Here is a 21,167-nt window from a genome sequence, read left to right on the forward strand (position 1 = left end):
CCTTTTCCTATTGCCATGCCCCCAAAAAGTGAAATGATGATTTGGTGCCGGGCAGCTATTGGTCTGAGAGGTAGAGATTACCAGGCAATGGTAGAACCAGTTTACTCGGACAGTAGGCCCACCATTTTGACAGCACGGGGGGTGGTTGATGTACGCCATGGGAGGGTGCCCGTTCGCATAATAAATATCGGGGAGAGGGAAGTGTACCTGCCCCGGTATGCCACGCTAGCCAAATTATATACCATTAACCAAAATTCTATACAATCTGTGGAACCCTTGCCTCCATCTCACCCGGAGGAAGGTAACGGCTCTAAGAAAAACATGGAGGACTGGTGTCAGCAACTACATCTGGGTACTGACTCCACTCCCGCACACCAGAAACAAGGAGTCTATCGGGTGGTTCAGGAGTACGAGAGAGTGTTCAGTAAACACCCGTTAGACTTCGGGCGAGTCAAGGGGGTAGAACACCACATCCCCACGGGAGACCATCCTCCTATAAAAGAGAGGTATCGACCCGTACCCCCTGCCCACTACCAACACGCCAAGGGGATGCTTAGAGACATGAAGGAGGCTGGGGTGATCAGGGATAGCTGTAGCCCCTGGGCAGCTCCACTAGTCTTAGTCCGAAAGAAAGACAACACCATGAGGATGTGTGTAGATTACCGGAAAATCAATCGTATCACACACAAGGATGCGTACCCCTTACCAAGGATAGAGGAGTCATTGGCTGCTTTAAGATCTGCTAACTTCTTCTCTACCTTGGATCTCACTAGCGGGTACTGGCAGGTTCCTGTAGCAGAGGAGGATCGGGAGAAGACCGCATTCACCACCCCGATGGGACTTAGCGAGTTCACCTGCATGCCGTTCGGACTCTGCAACGCACCGGGAACCTTCCAACGACTAATGGAGTGTTGCCTGGGCCACAGAAACTTCGAGACGGTCCTGTTGTACCTGGACGATGTCATCGTATATTCCAAGACGTATGAGGACCACCTGAAACACCTGGCGGAAGTGTTCGAAGCTCTGGCAAGTTACGGCCTAAAGGTGAAACCCTCCAAGTGTCACCTCCTGAATCCAAAGGTGCAGTACCTGGGACACGTGGTGAGCGCTGACGGAGTGGCTCCCGACCCTGATAAGATCACCGCAATTAAGGAATGGCCAAGCCCCTCCAGCGTAAAAGAAGTGCGGCAGTTCCTCGGGTTGGTAGGCTACTACCGAAGGTTTATTCCCGGTTTCACCAAAAAGGCAGCACCTATGCAGGACCTCCTGATAGGCCAGTCCCGGAAGGCCAAGAACCAGAAGCCGCCCTTCAAATGGGAGGAGCTGGAAGAAGAGTCCTTCCGCCAGCTGAAGATGGCCCTCACGGGGGACGAAATCCTGGCGTACCCGGATTATAGCCAGCCCTTTATCCTCTACACCGACGCCAGTAACATCGGGCTAGGAGCCGTACTGTCCCAGATCCAGCAGGGGAAGGAACGAGTAATCGCCTACGCCAGCCGAAAACTGCGACCCACCGAAAGGAACCCCGAGAATTACAGCTCATTTAAGTTAGAGTTCCTGGCCGTAGTATGGGCAGTCACCGAGCGCTTTAAGCATTACCTCGCTTCTTCCCGGTTCATCGTGTACACGGATAACAACCCGTTGACACACCTGGACACGGCAAGACTCGGTGCCCTGGAGCAGAGGTGGATGGCCCGTCTGTCCAACTACGAGTTCACAATCAAATACCGGGCAGGACGCTCCAATACCAACGCGGACGCCCTGTCCAGGATGCCCAACCTGCCGGACGGAGGAGAAGATCCGGAGGGACTGGAAGAAGTTGAACTCCCTGCGTTCCACCGTCATGGGACTATCCAGTATTCCCACCGGGTAAGGAGTAAGCAGGCTGCTACGTTGAACCCCTTACCCCACTACAACTGGGCGGAAACGCAAGACAGCGACCCTGCCGTCCGACTGGTGAAGGAGATGCTGACTCGGCCGGAGGCTCGCCTTGAACCAGACGCTCCGGAGGTAGCCAAACAACTATGGGCAGAGAAGAGTCGACTGTTCCTTTACAAAGGGAAGTTGTGCCGCAGAATGGTTAACTCCCGGACGCATGAATTACTCTGGCAAGTAGTGGTGCCACGAAGAGACGCAGCCATGGTGATGGAGGCATACCACGATGGAGCTGGACACTTCGGGTGGAAGAAGCTGGAGTTCCTGCTGCGCGAGCGGTTCCACTGGGTAGGCATGAGGGGAACCATCGAGAAGTGGTGCAGAGACTGTGGCCGGTCCAACCTGAGAAGGAAGGACCGTGCCAGCCAGAAGACTCCCCTGCAGTCCATCATCACTCGGCAACCGTTGGAACTGGTAGCCTTGGATCATGTAAAACTGACCCCAAGCAGAAGTGGCTACGTCTACGCGTTAACCATCGTGGATCATTACTCCCGGTTTCTGGTTGTCGTCCCCGTCAAGGACTTAACGGCTCAAACAGCAGCTAGAGCCTTCCAGCAGCACTTTTGCCGTCCACACGGGTACCCGGACCAAGTGCTGACGGACCAGGGACCTGCCTTTGAAGCGGAGGTCTTCCAGGAATTCTGCAATCTGTATGGCTGCCGGAAGATAAGGACGACACCCTACCATCCGCAAACTAATGGACTTTGTGAGAAAATGAACCAGGTGGTAATGGATCTTCTAAAAACGTTGCCCCTGGAAGAACGCAGTCTGTGGCCTGAGAAGTTGCCCGATCTGGTGGACCTATACAACCACATCCCGGTAGGTTCCACCAACTGTACCCCGGCTTACCTAATGAGGGCAAGACCTGGTAAGTTACCTGTTGACCTGGAAATGGGAGTCCTGACACCCGAGGACACTTCACCAGAAACAGACTGGGACACAGAGAGGCAGCAGCAGTACCGGAGAGTACAGGAGAGCGTGGAGCGAAGTCTCTGTCAGGCTAGGGAAAGACAAGAGAAAACTTACAACCAGTATGCTCCCGCTGTTCCCCTGGTACCCGGAGAGCAGGTCTTGAAGAGGAAGAGACGGCTCCACAAGTTGGATGACCAGTGGGAGAAGGACCCGTACACCGTACTGCCCTCAAGCCACGAGAACCCGAAGGTTTGTACCATCAGTAAAGACGGAGGGGAAACCACAGCCATTGTATCCCGGGACCACCTGAAGAAGTGTCCCGAACAACTGAGGAACCCTGAAGAGGAACAAGAAGACCATCGACCCGTAGAGGAAAGGGAAGATATGGTTAGTACTGTGCTCGGGGACTTCCCTCGGTCTTGGACTCAAGTCAATGGTGCAGTTGTGGTACCCGTACTCACCTTCCTCCAACCAGCATCCCAAGCACCTACGGAGCAACAGGTAGAGCTGGAAGAACAGCCGGTCCAGGAGGCAGAAGACTCCACACAAGCAGAACAGGAGGATCAACCCTCTGCTTATAGTGAGCCTGCCGTACCCCTAGTGAGACAAAGAGCCGGTAGACAGCTGCCCAGTTTACCCTTGACAGCTCCTACACCCTGTAGTTCAGGGCCAGACAGTCAGCTCCGTAGGTCCACTAGGGCCACTAGAGGCCAGTTACCCGCACGCTGGAGGATTTGAAGTGTATAAATTGTTTTATTTATGTTTATCTGTGTATTGGTGCTTGTGTATAATTTTGTGTTTCCAGTTATTTTTAGGAATCCTTGGTGGATTTACCGGGAATCCTTGTACATAGTTGGAGCGTAACCCAGGATGGACTAGAGACTGTTAAGGACTCGGGGTAGGACAGACCCCTACCTGGTTACGTCTCCCTGTTTTGGTGAAATGGACACCTTGCTTTCTTCAAAGACTGCACCCGGTTACGGACATGCCGTGACCACCTTTATGTGTTTCTTATTGTATTGTTATTGTTATATCTTGTTATGTTTTTCTAAAATGTGTTTAGTCCCGGAGTACTAAATTTTACTAGGGGGGAATGTGGCACCCCAGGGGTCTGGTTTCCACAGTAATGTAATGTTATGTCTGAGAGCAGGTGGGAGGTCCTTTGGTCAGGGATCCTGTGCATGTCACACCTCCTGCCCAGTCTTGGGAGGGGAAGAACTTCCCCTATATAAACCCGGGGCTGAAGCAGGGTTAGCAGTCAAGGAGAGTAGAGACAAGAAACAGCAGAAGCAATACTACTACGAGTCAGGGGCTGGCAGCTGCAGAGCTCGCCCTGACTGAGAAGCTTTCTTACCGGACCCGGCGTCCGAGGCTGTGGGGACTAACTCTTACCCAGCAGCAGAAGCCGACCGGCAGGGGATTTCAGGTCCTCAGGCCCAGAAACCCGAAGGCACGGTCACACGCGTGGGACCAGCACCGCCATCGTGGAGCGGAAGCCATTAGAAGGCCCCGAGTCACCGGCCATACGGGTGAGCACCACACGGTACACTCAGGGACGTGGGCTACTTATATCCGCTTCTAGCAAGGTAGCCAGAAGAGTACAGTCAGTTTGGGAGGCCTACAACTCCGCCTGGCCAGGGGAGATCCCATCTGCTCAAGGACTGACCAGGCCCCGTTCACTAGCAAGTACTCCGGGAGGGTCTATCGTTGTTACCAGTAAAGACCCTGAATTACACCGCACCGTCTCTGAGTGGTTCCTGCTACCCCCATCATCCACATCTGCTGCCCTGAGGCCATACCCCTCCCGTTGGGGGTTATACCATCTACGCTGCACCATCCATCCACCGGCCTCAGCGGACTGTCCTGCAGCGGCAGCTCCATAGCTGCATTCAACGGGTGGCGTAGTCGTCCTACATCTACCGCTGTTACATCGCCGCTCAGTTTGACTCCCTGGGCACGGACCGGGTCACCGCCACGAGACTACAACCCTCAAGAGATCCGGCTCCGGGTAAGCTCCCGCGTGCGCAACGCAGCGCGACACAGGCCCAGGGGCGCGTCACCTTCCTAGCAGGTTTAGCGGGGGGTTGCACCAATAAATGATCACCACCTCCAGTTCTTGGCTGAGGGATGATTTACCTCCACCAATTTGGGATCCGGTACCCTTCTCTTGCCTGACCCGTCACCCGATATCACGCTGGTCCTTAGGGTCCCTTCTGCGTTCGTGTCTCTGAGCCTTTCTACTCCTTGGTTCCTTCTCTTTCTGTTCCGTTCCTTCTCCTCTTCTCCCTTCTGGCTCCGGCCTTCACCCTAGGCCTGCCTTCTGAGCAGAGCTCCTACAGAGCCTCTGCCCCCTGTCAGCTCTCTCTCTCCCCTTCACTCCACTCCACTTCACTTTACTTCCTGAACTAAGATGGTTCCCGCCTTATATACCTCCTCCTCTGTGTGTGAGCTCAGGTGACCAGCACCCAATGAGCTCCTACCTATTCTCAGAAACCAACCCCTATCTGCTCCTACACCACTGGGTTTTCCTCCCCCCTCCCCACTCCAGCCAGGGACATGGTCAGTTGTGCCTACATATATATAAATGGGAGCACCGTCGAGCTGTCCCCCAGAAATGGGGTGAGTGTGTGTATGCAGCTATCTGAGCCCTGGTCCATACTCCATCCTTACCCGGGAGTGGAATATCACACCTCTGGTGGAGGTGCAATACCCCTGTAGCGGCCGAACCCTCGGGGCACTACATCCACACTGCCAAAAGTACCAATACCTGGTTTACACACAACAGTATCACTGTGCTTGATTGGCAGCAAACTCACCTGACCTTAACCCCATAGAGAATCTATTATAGAGAATCTATGGGGTATTGTCAAGAGGAAGATGAGAGATACCAGACCCAACAATGCAGGCGAGCTGAAGGCTGCTATCAATGCAACCTGGACTTCCATAATACCTCAGCAGTGCCAAAGGCTGATCGTCTCCATGCCACACCGCATTGATGCAGTAATTGATGCAAAAGGAGCCCGACCAAGTATTGAGTGCATTTACTGAACATACATTTCAGTAGGCCAACATTTCGGATTTTAAAAATCATTTTTCAAGCTGATGTTATAAAGTATTCTAATTTTCTGAGATAATGACTTTTGTGTTCTCATTGGCAGTAAGCCATAATCATCAACATTAACAGAAATAAACACTTGAAACAGATCACTCTGTTTGTAATGATTCTATATAATATATGAGTTTCACTTTCTGCATTGAAGAACTGAAATAAATTAACTTTTTGATGATATTCTAATTTAGTGAGATGCACCTGTATTTCTCTACAGCCGTCCACACTGTTCAGAAGCTGTTGATCAAATGTTCATGTGGCAATAGACATTCTTCCATACTGTTCTCAAAAGTGAGAAATGAAGTAAGTTGCTGCCAGACACTTCTGCTTACCTTAATTAAGACAAAAGGATTGGTCATGATGAAATTCAACATGCTCAAGCCATCTTTCCTTCGACATCTGTCAGCAGTGTAGAGTGAACACTTTTACACACATACCCAATCTGTCTTCCCTCAAAAACTGCACACAGAGGAGAGTCAACACCTTCATAAATGTGCCCAATTCTTCCTTCCCCAACATCTTCCATCGGGGGAAAGTCAATACTTTCATACACTTGTCTAAATCTTCCTTCCCCTGACATCTGCAGTTGGAGGAGTTTCAGCACTTTCATACACTTGACCAATTTTACCTCCCCCCAACATCTGCCAACAAAGGAGTGTCAACACTTCCATACACTTGCCCAATCCTTCCTTACCCCAACATCTGTCATCAGGGGTTGAGTTAACACTTTCATACACTTGCTGAAATCTTCCTTCCCCCGACATCTGCAATCAGAAGAGAATCAGCACTTTCATAGACTTGCCCAATTCACGTGTTTCGGCAGTGGAGCACTGCCTTCTTCAGGTCATGATTACCTGAAGAAGGCAGTATTCCACTGCTGAAACACGTGTTGTTTTATTGACCTAATAAAAGTGGTTTTTATTATCTCCTCTTCACCATCCATTCCTTGGCGCTCCATAGATGATGGCTTGTTCTCCATCTGCTCTGCATTTGTCCCTCTCTGAGGGTCTATAGCAGGAGCTGCCTTTCCCTTGGGAGTCGAGTTTGCTTCAGTACCTGTGCCTCAGGAGCACCTGCCGTGACATCATTGCTGGTCACGTGCAGCACGTGCAGCAGCACCATGGCATTGTGGACCTCCGCTCTCCAGGCTATTCTCGGGGTTGTGCAAGGGTACACAACCCGGTCAGGTGAGCAGTCTTCTCGCCCCATCCCTGTCCCTAATCCCCAGGTTTCACCCAGAGCTCCCCTTTTCTCCATTTTTCTTTTTCAATGGAAGAGAGTCAACACTTCCCTATACTTGCCCAATCTTCCTTCCCCCGACATTTGCAATCGGAGAAGTGTCAGCACTTCCATACACTTGCACAATCCTCCTTTGTACCAACATCTGCCATCTGAGGAGAGCCAAAACTTTCATACACTTGCTCAGTCCTTTGTTCCACTGACATCTGCCATTGAAGAAGAGTCAACACTTTAATACTCAGTATATGTTCAGATTGTATATGGGCACCTTAAAGTCACATTCAAATTGCAGTAATTTCTTTAGTATTTTCCATTATTATTTTTAAAATAAAAAAAAAAGAGTTGAAAGAACAGGGAAAGATTACATAATGAAAGATTTGTACTCTTCCTTATTTTGGAACCACTCCTAGGTTTGGCTTCCAAACACCAAAATACTAGTCAAAATACTGCAGGATGACAGCTTAGCTTCCTAAAAGAGAACTCTTTTGGTCACTCTCGCCAGGAAAAGAAACAATCCTATGTATACGTGGGATTACAAAGGATTTTGCAACTTGTTTAATGACCAGAGAAGAAACCTCTCACTCTCGAGAACCTGGCACAAAGATTTCCAGTAATTCACTTTATTGAAATTAGCACTCACTGGTCATTCAACCTTGTAATAATAACTGCTAATCATAGGGATTTTCTATTCCAACCCATTATTAATGGGACTTGACAACTGGTGAAGGGTTGTCCAAAAGCATAAAATAAATTATTTGTCCCAACCTCCCCATTAACAGAGTCTTACTTTAATAGGGCTATGATTGTGTTCCTCCATTTAAATAGGTTTCCTCACAAAAGGTATTGTTTGAAAAGAAGCGTATGTGCAATATACCGTACATAAATTAAAAATAGTGTGCTTTTTTTTTATAAATGCATTACATTTTCTTTTGTAATTGTGCCTCCTTGCTGCTTCTCCTGTAGACGGAGTGTAGGTCCACATTCACTTGTGGACACATATGATGTTCATGCTATGTAGTCATCTGACATTGAAGAGGCCAATAGTATGTGGTATTGAGAGAAGAACGGCCATACAGGAACTGGATGTAGCAAAGAGGAAGTAACTGAGGTTGTGCGTAAGGGATTACATTTTCTGAAAGTTAGAGGAGGAAGACAGGAAATGAGGAGTTAGCAGAAGCTCTTGGGAAAGTCTACTGCTTCCTAGTCACATGGGACAAGCTGCTGCCTACCCACAGAAAGAGAAGAGGCCACAATTATTAAGCAGTGAGTAAAGAGGCTGAAATGGGTGAAAGGTACACAGAAGAGTAATGATTTTCACATGTATATAGTTGAAGTAATGATGTGCAATACTTCAGGGATATATTTTTTCCAATTTGTGGGCTATACCCTTTAAGTTTTAATCTAGTGATTTTTGTAGACTGAACAGTTTTTTTTAACAGATACTAGTATTAAAGGGGTGGTTCGGCATTTAATATGTATTTTCTAAATATCTATCCTTACACCCTAGCCACTAGTTTCTTGCTTTATTTCCTTCTCTGAATACGTCCTGGAACTTTGGTGATGGATGCTGTGGGAGAGGTGAGTTCAGCGCTGGCAATCTGATTTTATCTCTGCCGCTACCATAGCTTCTAATTGTAAAAGATGTTGGCAGGGGACAAAGATATAAGCAGTGAGTGACACCAATGCTGCTCCACAGCTTCTAGTACTGCTCTTAAACAAATCATCATCAGGGGATGGTGCTAGAGTCAGTCATTGCACCTATCACCTCCTCTTACTGAAAAATTATTAGACGGCAATGCAAGACACTAGTAAGTAACAGCAACATTGTTCCCTGATGATGGGTGATGGACTCCGCGTGGAGTGAGTGCAGCCCCAGCTTCCTGTGACATCATGTTTGAGGATCCTCTCAAATGAAACATCAAAGGAAGTACAGAAAAAAAAACATATTATCAGGATAAGGAAAAGTGTAGAGTATTGTGTAATGAAGCAAATTACAAAAGTGGTTAGGGTGTAAAGTTGGTACGGTAGTTAGAAAATACATTTTAGGTGCCGGGCCACCCCTTTAAGATATTGTCACAAAAATCTAACAGTTAAGATCATTTTAACTTTTATCATATCTTGCTGTACAAGAAACTCTCTATCACTTGTTATTAGCATTAGGAAATACATTTCAAAATGTAAGGGATACTTATATTACTAATTAATATAGGAATATTCATATCAAATGTGTAACTTAAAACCCTGGGCCTTAATTAAAATTCTGTAACAGGTTTCCCACCTCCATCTGCTACTTATCAGTGAATTTTTATGTGATAAAGGACTTTGTACTTCCTGCCCTCCATACAGCTACACCCCTAAATCACCCATACGGTATCTACTCAAGATAGTATGTTTTAAATTTTATTACCAATTAGCATTTTTTCCCAAACTTACAATTTTTTGGGCCAAACTCCAATTAAACTCCAGTCAAATATAAATATTTCACCTAAGGATGCAGCGTTATTGAAGATTGTTTCATAACAATATTGAACATATTTTGACTATAGGAATGTGGCAGTTGTTGTTTCTCTTCCCATTCTCTTCTTCTTGGCAAGATAATTAAAGTGAATTACTTAGAATGCATCGTCCTTGGAAAAAAAATACAATAAAAGAGTAATAATAATAGCAAAATTTGTACTCCGACCTCAGAATGGAAATCCAAAAGTATAAACAATATAATATCTTTCATCATTTTAGCTGAGCATGTTTCATGCTTCATTAATGTCAGTTGTAAGTAGAGCTCCACATTAAATAGAAATTCATGACACGTTGACTTCTTAAAATGTCTGTTTAATGTGTAATACAATCGATCATTTATAAGAGTGCACATTTAATCATTCTGGTATAGTTGTGGCGCTGTATTACCAGCCTGATGATATGAGTTTTTAAATGATGGTCCACTGAATGTCGAAATTAAGGGACTTCATAGCGTTTACAGCATTCTCCTAAAGGGAACTTCTCAGGCCACTTAACTGTCCACCATGTCTTAATAAATGGCCCAAATATCTTTTTAAACATGTTCCTGTATATTTTTTCAGATGCAGAAAACCAGTTTTTAAAACTTTGTGAATTGTATGGCAATGATCTGTGAACAGTCAAGTGGGCGTTCACTCTGAATGGAAGAGTCATGCTGTTCATTGTCTCACTCCACCCCTCAAAATGCTATTAACACCCTTAAGGACAATATTTTTTGTCTTATTTATATCCATGTATTTTTGGCTAAAAATCACTTTTGTATTTAAAAAGTTTGCCAGGTTTGTCTTCTATCGTCCCCATGTTGAACTGTCTATTGGGAGAATAAGGCAGTGAACTCATACTGATGGTTCAACTGGAGAGTTTTTAACTCTTTTACCTGTTTTTTTTAATCTCCTTTTAGCTGATTTATGATCACAGACCACATTAACAGTAATTGTGCCGGGAAACAAAGAGCCAATAAAAGCAAAACAGTGCAACATTTTAATAAAACTAAGTTGAAAAAATAATTATTTATTTATTTTTTATTTATTTATTTTACTCACTTATATAGCACCATTAATTCAACAGCGCTTTACAGATATTATCATCCCTGTTCCCATCGGGGCTCACAATCTACATACATCAGTATGTCTTTGGAATGTGAGAGGAAACCCACACCCGGAGGAAACCCACACAAACATGGGGAGAACATACAAACTCCTTGCAGATGTTGTCCTTGGTGGGATTTGAACCCAGGACCCCAGCGCTGCAGGGCAGCAGTGCTAACCACTGAGCCACTGTGCTGCCCTATTATCAGCCCAAATCAAAATAAAATTGTCTCCAGAGGTGGCAATCTCCAGGTATCTCCATATCCTGCACATGCTCCTTTGCTTTGTACTCCCCAGACATGCACAAAATAGTGATGTTAAAGGCAAAAATAGCTTGGATAGACCTCTGACAGCATGACTCTTCTGTACCACGTAAATGCCCCCTTGACTCTTCACTGGTAATTAGCATACAGAGTGTGGCATGAAAAATTGATTTTACATTGTTGCGCTTGAACAAGCAGACATGGACATGTTTGGAAAGATTCATTCTATATAATTAGAAGAAGTCTTTTCCACTGAGTAGAGATGAGCAGATTGGTTGGCACAACCTCGGTCCATGGTCCAGGTCACGAGCTGTGCAAATTTCCTGACCTTCCTGGTTTCTCAGTGTGGAGTTTGATTCACCGGCCTGATGTGACGTCATCTGTGTGACGACACACCAGTACAGAAAATCATAACAAAGGCCCAGGATCCCAGAAGGTCAGAAAATTTTCACAGCTCCTATCCACAGACATAGAGAATTGACCTGGACCTTGGACCGGGGTTGCGCGAAGCGATCCGCTCATCTCTACCACTGACATCCCTCTACGTGAGCAAATAAAGGCAACACACAAATGTAGCAGCTGATAACTTTCTACATAGTCTGCCTTGGCGCTCCACTACTTGGGTAGCGTGGGTGTTCCCATTAATTTGAAAAAGCGTTGACATGCTACTCCATCATCGTAGCATGAGGCAGACATCATATTGGATGCGGCTACATCTATATGTGGCACCTGTAGCTGTTGATGCCATCGGACAAAACAGCTTCCGCATTCTAAATATTCTTCATCATTACCTATTTTACTACTTTTTCGAAAGGGCTCAATTCACAAATGGTGCATTTTTGAACAGTTGTATATGCGCTGACCCATTGTGCAAAGTTATCTCTTCAATGTACAATGCTCAATGTGATTCTTCTTCCAAACTTATTAATTTTAGAAGTTATTGGAAAAGCAATTGTCAAATTATCTGGATGAAGTGATGCAGTTTTCATGATGCACTAAGTTGTCAGCTGGCGCACAGAAATACGTTTCAAACCAGTTTTACTGGCGACAAACACAAGCCAAAGGCATAATGTTATTTGCACTAAAATCGTATACTCACAATGTTGTACATTTTGTTGTGTTTTCTTTCTTTTTATTACCATGTAAATTCAAAAATTCAAATGAAAATTTTATTTGCACTACCTGCTGGAGGCCCGGCAGTGGTGGACGTGACCATCAGAAGGACCACATACAATTGCTAAACGAGTTCATTTTTTTCTTTTGTTGGGTCATGGTGTGATATTATGATGTACTATTAATGTTACACACACCATGCAAGACACGTTTTATATTTATATTCTTATTTTTTGGCTTTGGGCTTCTTTTCAGATCATTCTTTATTTACAGTTTTGTCTCGCAATGTAATATTGGCATTGCTCTCTTTGTTACATTGATTGCCATGTTACTCAAAAGCTGAAAATGGCCACAGTATGCAATTGTCCATGAACCTACCAAACCATGTGTAGTCCTTAATGAAGGAAAAAGCCCCATTTCCCTGATTCCAAGTGTTGCCTTTGCAAATGGCAGCTTTCTTCTATTGGAAAGATCAGATTGAACAAAATGACTTTGGTCTGTGGTGAGACCACAATGACATTTGCACATGTCCTGATAATGGCTGAATCCGTCCCTTCTTCTATATCTTGATGGTAGTTGAGAAGACAATGTCTAGTACTCTTAAGGCTCATTTTGCCATTTCCCACAGCTGCCTTTCCAATATACAGTTCATTGAAGATCCATTGTCGAAAACTCAACGCATGTCTACAGAAGTAGAACTATTTCTTGCCTCCAACTTGCGAAGCATAGACACGTAGTTTATAGCATAAGAGCAGTGGGGAATCTGTTCCATCAACAAAGGAATCATGGTTTCCTTAGCATCCCAACTTTTATAATAGTTGCCCATGGTCAAACATCCAACATATCTTCTAGCAGTGAAGTATTTTTATAAAGGCCTTTCTGAATTCCACATTAAATGTCGTATATATAATAGGGTTGACCGCGCTGTTGACATATCCAAGCCAAGTGAATGCACTGTACAAGGCTGGCGGAATTGAGCAGTTGCAATGCATATTTAGGATGTGGGTTATGAAGAAAGGAAACCAACAGACAATGAAGACTCCTGAGTAAATACAACACATTATATCATTAGGAATTCGGGAAGTATTCATTGTGTCAAACTGTACAAAACACATTTAATTCTAGATTCACAATTCCTGACAAAATTGGCACAACCCTTCAATATTGTCTCTGAAACATCTCGGCTTTTAGAGTAAAATATAATTTATTGTAATCTGACAGTCAGTGCTTGTTTCATGCTACCTATAGTATGGGCAATGTGAATGTCCTGGCCAGTTCCCTTTAAAAGTGAAAATTAGAAAAAAATGATTGATGAGTTATTATGTAGTCACTATTCAGTGATGTTTAACCATCAGATTACACAATGAATTTAAGGGTAAAAAAGTAAAAAGTTAAAAATGTGGCACAGAGTTTTACCCCTTTCTGATGTATGCGGTAATAGTACATCCTTGTGCCCTTGGGCCTATTGGGCCATGGACGTACTATTACGCATATTGTGATCGCGGTCGCACACAAGCGGTGCGGGACGATCGCTGCCGAGTGTCAGCTGATTCTCACAGCTGACATCCAGTACTAAGTGCAAGGAGCAGTGCTGTACAGCTCCCTGCAAATTAACCCCGGAAATGCTGCAATCGAAGTCGATCGCAGCATTCACGTGGCAAGGGGAGGTAAGCGCCGATACTTACCTCCTCTATGGCGTCCCGCGCTGTCTCTGCCGGGTCCCGGTGGTCGTCATGGTGACCCAGATGTCGTCATGATGACATCCGGGTCACCAGACAGGAGGAAGTTACTTTGATCATGCGCAGTGCACAATCAAAGGAACTTCTCCCTGTGCAGCGCTGACAGGCTGTATCGCACAGGGATGCTGCTGCATCCCTATCCTATAGGGGACAATGTATAAAAGTAAGAAAAGTGTCAGAAAGTGTGTGACAGCTGTCAATCATAAAAATCCGATATCAATCTGGAATTGCTGTAATCTCATCGACCCGAAAAATAAAGTCGACTAATCACTTATACTGCATGAGGAAAGGCGTAAAAATTAAATCTAGGGTTAGGGTTGTGTTAGGGTTAGGGTTGTGTTAGAGTTGGGGTTGTGCTAGGGTAAGGGTTGTGCTAGGGTTAGGGTTGTGCTTGGGTTAGGGTTAGAGTTGTGCTATGGTTAGTCTTGTGCTAGGATTAGGGTTGTGATAGGGTTAGAGTTGTGCTAGGGTTTGAGTTGTGTTAGGGTTAGGGTTGTGCTTGGGTTATGGTTGGGGTTGGGGTTTGGCTAGTGTTAGGGTTGGGCTGGGACTAGGGTTGGGCTAGGGTTAGGGTTGTGCTAGGGTTAGGGTTGAGCTAGGTTGGGCTAGGGTTAGGGTTGGTCTTGGGTTAGGGTTGTGCTAGGGTTAGGGTCGAGCTACGGTGAGGGTTGGGCTAGGGTTATGGTTGGGCTAGGGTTAGGGTTGTGTTATGCTTAGGGTTGGGGTTGGGCTAGGGTTAGGGTTGGGCTGGGGTTAGGGTTGTGCTAGGGTTAGGGTCGAGCTACGGTGAGGGTTGGGCTAGGGTTATGGTTGGGCTAGGGTTAGGGTTGTGTTATGCTTAGGGTTGGGGTTGGGCTAGGGTTAGGGTTGGGCTGGGGTTAGGGTTGTGCTAGGGTTAAGGCTGGGCTAGGTTTAGAGTTAGGGTTGGGCTAGCATTAGGGTTGTGCTAAGGTTGGGCTAGGGTTAGGGTTGTACTAGGTTCAGGGTTGAGCTAGGGTTAGGGCTGGGCTATTGTTAGGGTTGTGTTCGGGTTAGGGTTGGGCTAGGGTTAGGGTTGAGCTACAGTTAGGGTTGAGCTTGGGTTAGGGTTGGGCCAGGGCCAGGGTTGGAGTTGTGTTGGGGTTGGGATTTTTTCAAAAGTAAAGAAAAAAATGCTCGAGTCTCCGCCCCATATGTTTTGCAGCTGTTATACAGCCAAAAAAAAGTTTGTGGAGATTGGAACAGAGTTGGATTTTTCTATAGAATCAGAAAGTCAGTCCCTGTGGTGAGACCTGAATCAATGACTCCTCCTTAAATCGACACTCCAGTCTAAGTTGAAAATTAGACTATAAATGGAAAATATATAGACGATAAAAATGGCCTCTTCATCAATAATCCTGACAGCATTCCTCTGTTTTGTTTCCCGTTTTTATATTTGGTTGCAAATTCCTTGCTGGAATCTTTGATTCTTTTTTAAGAAGAGACTTCTTAAAAGTAAAAGACACCCCACTGCCCTACAATTTACTAACACTGAAGCGCAACACTTCCATGTAATCAGTACTGGTCTTATCAGAAGGCAGGAGAGCAGAGCTTATCTGTAACTTCTAAGAATGTTTTCCAAAGGGAAATCCCATATAATGCCATAAATGTTGTGTTCATGTTGTGACAAAATCAGCCATGTTTTGGGTTAGGTTGATTGTAGAGCAGTGGGAGGCTGTTCAACTTATCTCCACCCCAGGGTGGAGTCCAGAGTTTAAATACACATCCTTCTGGTTAATTCATTCGTGGGTGTGTCTGGAATTGGGAGCTCCAGAGCTGGAGGTTTGTGAATAAGGAAAGTTGAACCTTTATATGTTTGCTCCTGAGCGGGTGGATCCCCAGGGCAACATGGACTGTGCCATACTTTATGTTTTGTTTTCTCGATAAACCAGAAAGGCTGTGTTTATTTTGTTAATAAACAAGTGGAATATATAAAGAGACAGTGTTCCTGTGCCTACCTCTATGTGCAGTGAAGTGAGCCGATCTACCACAATATAAAATTGGAAACAAAATGGATGAATACCATCAGGATCAATTACAAGGAGGTCACAGGGTATGTTGCAAAACATTAACACAGTCAAAGTTTGGAGGGTCACTTTAATGGCGGGTGCAGACGAGCTTATTTTTGGTCCAAGTGCGATCCGATTTTTTTTCCTTGGCCATGCAAGTCAATGAGTTTGTGGAAACCATCGGACGGCACCCGAATGACATCTGCGTGCAGTCCGATTTCCGCGCACTGACAGAATGGAGAAGATGAAGACCTCTTTTTTACCATCTTCTCCTTATCCGAGAGAATTAGAGCTCACTCAGATCAAACTCTGATCAGAGTTTGATCAAAGTGTCCTTTGCATAATTGACCCGTATCTCTCAAATGAGAGAATCTACAGCATTCAGCCCCTGCACTAAGAGAAATTTTACATTTGAAGTAAAGACTACTTGATCGGTGGAATTTTAGAAGCCAGACATATTGTGTGGCTCCAGAATACAGTGATATAATTTTGGTAATTCTTGTTTAATACGAATTTAATTACATCATGAATATTGTCATTGTAGGCATTTGTCATACTCACCAAGTACAATGGCCAACATCTGTGTTGCTTTCTTCTCCTTTTGTTGTGAAATCTTTCTTTTACTCATAGTCTTAAGCGAGGTCCTTGTTTTGCCATTAGGCATTGATTGAGTTTCAAAAGCCTTTGTTGGCTTAGCACTGTCTTTTGGATGACCATTCTTTTCAGCCTTACATGGACTATCTGCTGGAGAAGGGACAGAAGTGTGGAACTGATTGGATGCTGCTGGCACAGCCAGCTGTTGGTGGTTTGGGGACGCTGACTTGTGCTTTGATTTTTCTGGGGGTGATGTGCTGGACATCATTTCCATCTCCATCTCTTCTGGATGGTTTTCTGCTTCCTGTGTAACAATGAAATATGCAAAAACAAAGAAAAGTAAATAGAACGCCCAGATCAGTGGTTTAACCTGCTGGAAGTTGTTCCTAGGATTATTTAGTTATACTACATAGACGGAAGAGCACTCAATTATTGGTAACATCTTTAGTAGATGCCCAATGGAAGATGTCTCTATAAGTCTTTCTTTATATTGTGGTAACATCTTTTGTAGACGCGCAATGGAAGATGTCCCTATAAGTCATTCTTTATATTGTGGTAACATCTTTAGTAGATGCCAAATGGAAGATGTCCCTATAAGTCTTTCTTTAAATTGTGGTAACATCTTTAGGAGATGTCCAATGGAAGATGTCCCTATAAGTCTTTCTTTATATTGTGGTAGCATCTTTAGTAGACACCCAATGGAAGATGTCTCTATAAGTCTTTCTTTATATTGTGGTAACATCTTTAGTAGATGCCCAATGGAAGATGTCTCTATAAGTCTTTCTTTATATTGTGGTAACATCTTTAGTAGAAGACCAATGGAAGATGTCTCTATAAGTCTTTCTTTATATTGTGGTAATATTTTTAGTAGATGCCCAATGGGATATGTCCCTGTAAGTCTTTCTTAATATTGTGGTAACATCTTTAGTAGATGCCCAATGGAAGATGTCTCTATAAGTCTTTCTTTATATTGTGGTAACATCTTTAGTAGACGCCCAATGGAAGATGTCTCTATAAGTCTTTCTTTATATTGTGGTAACATCTTTAGTAGATGCCCAATAGTGTTGAGCCACCCCCGTAGTGTTCGGGTTCGGTTCGGTTCGTCGAACACCGGGATGTTCGAGGAACTGTTCGTCGAACTGTTGGTCGAACACCTTAGAACACCGTTAAAACCAATGGCAGGCAAACAAAAACACATAGAAACACATAGAAAACACCTTCAAAGGTGTCCAAAAGCTGACAAACTGCTCAGAAGATGCTCTCTTTAAAAAAGCCGGCCGGCAAACTCAGCAGCGGCATACACCGGTACCCGACAATTTAAACAAGAAGGAATAGAGCATCACACATAGATTAGATAGATAGAAACATGTCAGCCACATATATATGAAGTACAGTGACAGTGTTGCTTACTGTACTTGTCATTTAGTGTAAAGGATTTATCAAAAAAAATAATAGTGTTTTCATGCACTGTCTCTTTAAAAAAGCCGGCCGGCATTTCAGCATCTGTACCCGACAATTTAGAATAGAAGGAATAGAGAATCACACATAGATTAGATAGATAGAAACATGTCAGTCACATATATAAGAAGTACAGTGACAGTGTTGATTACTGTACTTGTCATTTAGTGTAAAGGATTTGTTTAAAAAAATAATAGTGTTTTCATGCACCGTCTCTTTAAAAAAGCCGGCCGGCATTTCAGCATCTGTACCCGACAATTTAGAATAGAAGGAATAGAGCATCACACATAGATTAGATACATAGAAACATGTCAGTCACATATATATGAAGTACAGTGACAGTGTTGATTACTGTACTTGTCATTTAATGTTAAAATAAAGGATTTATTAAAAAAAAAATTGGCGTGGGGTTCCCCATAATTTTAGGCTCTAGCGGAGGTTAAGCAGACGGCTGGAGCAGATGTTTGAAGCCTGGGAAGGGGGTAATACCCACGGAGCTCCCCAAGCTACTAATATCAGCCCCCAGCTGAATACCTAGCCTTTACCAGCTATTAAAATGGGGGAACCCCCCAAAAAATGACTTGGGGTCCCCCCTATTTTAATAGCTAGCAAAGGCTAGGCAGACAGCTGGGGGCTGATATTAATAGCCCAGGAAGGGTGCCATGAATATTGGCCCCCTCCCAGGCTAGAAACACCAGCCGTCAGCCGCCCCAGAAAGGGCGCATCCATAGGATGCGCCAATTCTGGCACTTAGCCTCGCTCTTCCACGCTGCCCTGGTGCGGTGGCAGGGGGTAATAGGGCTGGGGTTGATGTCAGCTTATAATGCCAGCTGACATCAAGCCCAGGTTAGTAATGGAGAGGCGTCTATAAGACACCCCCATTACTAACCCCATAGTCAAAGTTAAAAAAAAAACCACAAACACCCAGAATAAAGTCCTTTAATTGAAATAAACACACAATTCTTTATTGTTCTAAATTAAACCATACTTACCATCACGCCCATTCCAGCTGAAGCCAACGATCTCCTGCAATAAAAGTAAAATAATAAAGCAACATCATCCTTACCTTTCCATGGTTCCCACGACAGCTTCAGCTCTGCTACATCGAGATGACAGGCTGGACCGCAGCAGAACGCTGCCATCCAGCCTGTCATCCCGCAGACACTGAGAAGCGCAGGCATGCTTGCGCTCCTCAGTGTCTCTCTGTGACGGCATCCAGATGAGCCGACAATGAACTCGGCTCACCTCATGCACGTGACTGACAGCGTGGGAGAATTCTCCTGCACTCAGCGCTTCAGCGTGAGAATTTTCCCACGCTGTCAGTGACGTACATGAGGTGAGCTGAGTTCATTGGACATGAGCTCACCTCATGCACGTCACTGACAGCGTGGGAAAATTCTCACGCTGAAGCGCTGAGTGCAGGAGAATTTTCCCACGCTGTCAGTGACGTGCATGAGGCTGATATTTAAATTTGGCGCACAAATCGGTGATTGATCGCGGGCAGCGTCCGCGACCAATCAGCACGGTAGTGTTTAACTTTGGCGGCAAGATCAGTGATTGGTCGCGCGCCAAGACCTCGACCAATCACCGATTTGGGCGCCACATTTAAATATCGGCCGCGACCAATCAGCACAGCGTTGTTTAAATGTGGATCCAAGATCGGTGATTGGTCGCGGCCGATATTTAAATGTGGCGCCCCAATCGGTGATTGGTCGCGGTCTTGGCGCGCGACCAATCACTGATCTTGCCGCCAAAGTTAAACACTACCGTGCTGATTGGTCACGGACGCTGCCCGCGACCAATCACCGATTTGTGCGCCAAATTTAAATATCCGACCAATCAGCACAGTAGTGTTTAACTTTGACGGCAAGATCAGTGATTGGTCGCGGTCAAGACGGCGACCAATCACCGATTTGTGCCGCACATTTAAATAGCGGCCGCGACCAATTGGATGTCAGCGCCGCTCCCCGGTCCTCCCTTCACACCCTAGCCGCATGGATGTCAGCGCCGCTGCCTGTGTGGATACTTCCGCTGCGAGAACCCGGGACATGAGCGGGCGCTCGCAGCAGAAGTATCCCGACCCGCAGCGCCGCTCCCCGGTCCTCCCTTCACACCCTAGCGGCTGATCTCCCCACAGTATCCGCATGGTGTTACAAAGGTCCGGACATTTGTACTAAAAATCGCTGATTGGTCGCTGGCGCTGCCCGCGACCAATCACCTATTTGGGCGCCAAATTTAAATATCAGCCGCGACCAATCACCGATTTGGGCGCCAAATCAGCGATTTTTAACACAAATGTCCGGATCTTTGTAACACCATGCGGATACTGTGGGGACATCAGCGGCTAGGGTGTCAAGGGAGGACCGGGGAGCGGCGCTGCGGGTCGGGATACTTCTGCTGCGAGCAGTCGCTCATCTCCTGGCTTCTCGCAACGGAAGTATCCGACCAGGCAGCGGCGCTCCCCGGTCCTCACCAATACGATTAGCTGATTGGTCGCGCTCTCCGCACGCGACCAATCAGTGATCTTGGCGCTAAAGTTAAACACCGCTCTGCTGATTGGTCGCGGACGCTGCCCGCGACCAATCACCGATTTGGGCGCCACATTTAAATAACGGCCGCGACCAATCAGCGAGCTTGGCGCCAAATTTAAACAACGCTCTGCTGATTGGTCGCGGACGCCAGACACGTGCAATCAGCGAGATTGGCGCCAAATTTAAACCCCGCTCTGCTAATTGGTCGCGGATGCCGGCCGCGACTAATCAGCATTATTGGCGCCAAATTTAAACACCGCTCTGCTGATTGATCGCGGTCGCCGTCCGCGACCAATCAGTAGTATTGGCGCCAAATTTAAACCCTGCTCGGCTGATTGGTTACGGTTGCCGGCCGCGACCAATCAGCAGTATTGGCGCCAAATTTAAACCCCGCTCTGCTGATTGGTCACAGTTGCCTTCCGCGACCAATCAGCGATTTTGACGCCAAATTTAAACACCGCTCTGCTGATTGGTCGCGGCCGGCGATTGCGACCAATCAGCATTATTGGCGCCAAATTTAAACCCCGCTCTGCTGATTGGTCGTGACCGCCGGCCGCAACTAATCAACATTGTTGCCGCCAAATTTAAACACCGCTCTGCTGAATGGTCGAGGTCGTGACCAATCACCATTATTGGCGCCAAATT

The 21,167-nt window shown here is 45.7% G+C and overlaps 1 protein-coding gene across 4 annotated transcripts in view; it reads right to left on the bottom strand.

Annotated features, from left to right (window-relative positions):
- Nucleotides 1-9,735: 9,735 nt before the first annotated feature.
- The window catches only part of DRD2 (dopamine receptor D2), a 497,224-nt gene continuing 485,792 nt past the window's right edge, over nt 9,736-21,167 (bottom strand). For 3 of the 4 annotated variants that reach the window (XM_073656995.1, XM_073656996.1, XM_073656994.1), the window contains 2 exons: nt 16,501-16,837; nt 9,738-13,215 (listed from right to left, as the gene is read on the bottom strand). In XM_073656995.1, the coding sequence (XP_073513096.1) occupies nt 13,022-13,215; nt 16,501-16,837 (531 nt within the window). In that variant the 3' untranslated portion in view covers nt 9,738-13,021. Of the gene's footprint in view, nt 13,216-16,500; nt 16,838-21,167 lie in introns of all 4 variants that reach the window. The other variant, XM_073656997.1, reaches the window with a different exon arrangement.

This window comes from Phyllobates terribilis, unplaced genomic scaffold (assembly GCF_046119375.1).
Source record: "Phyllobates terribilis strain yellow unplaced genomic scaffold, ASM4611937v1 Scaffold_12__6_contigs__length_324123572, whole genome shotgun sequence".
Lineage (NCBI taxonomy): Eukaryota > Metazoa > Chordata > Amphibia > Anura > Dendrobatidae > Phyllobates > Phyllobates terribilis.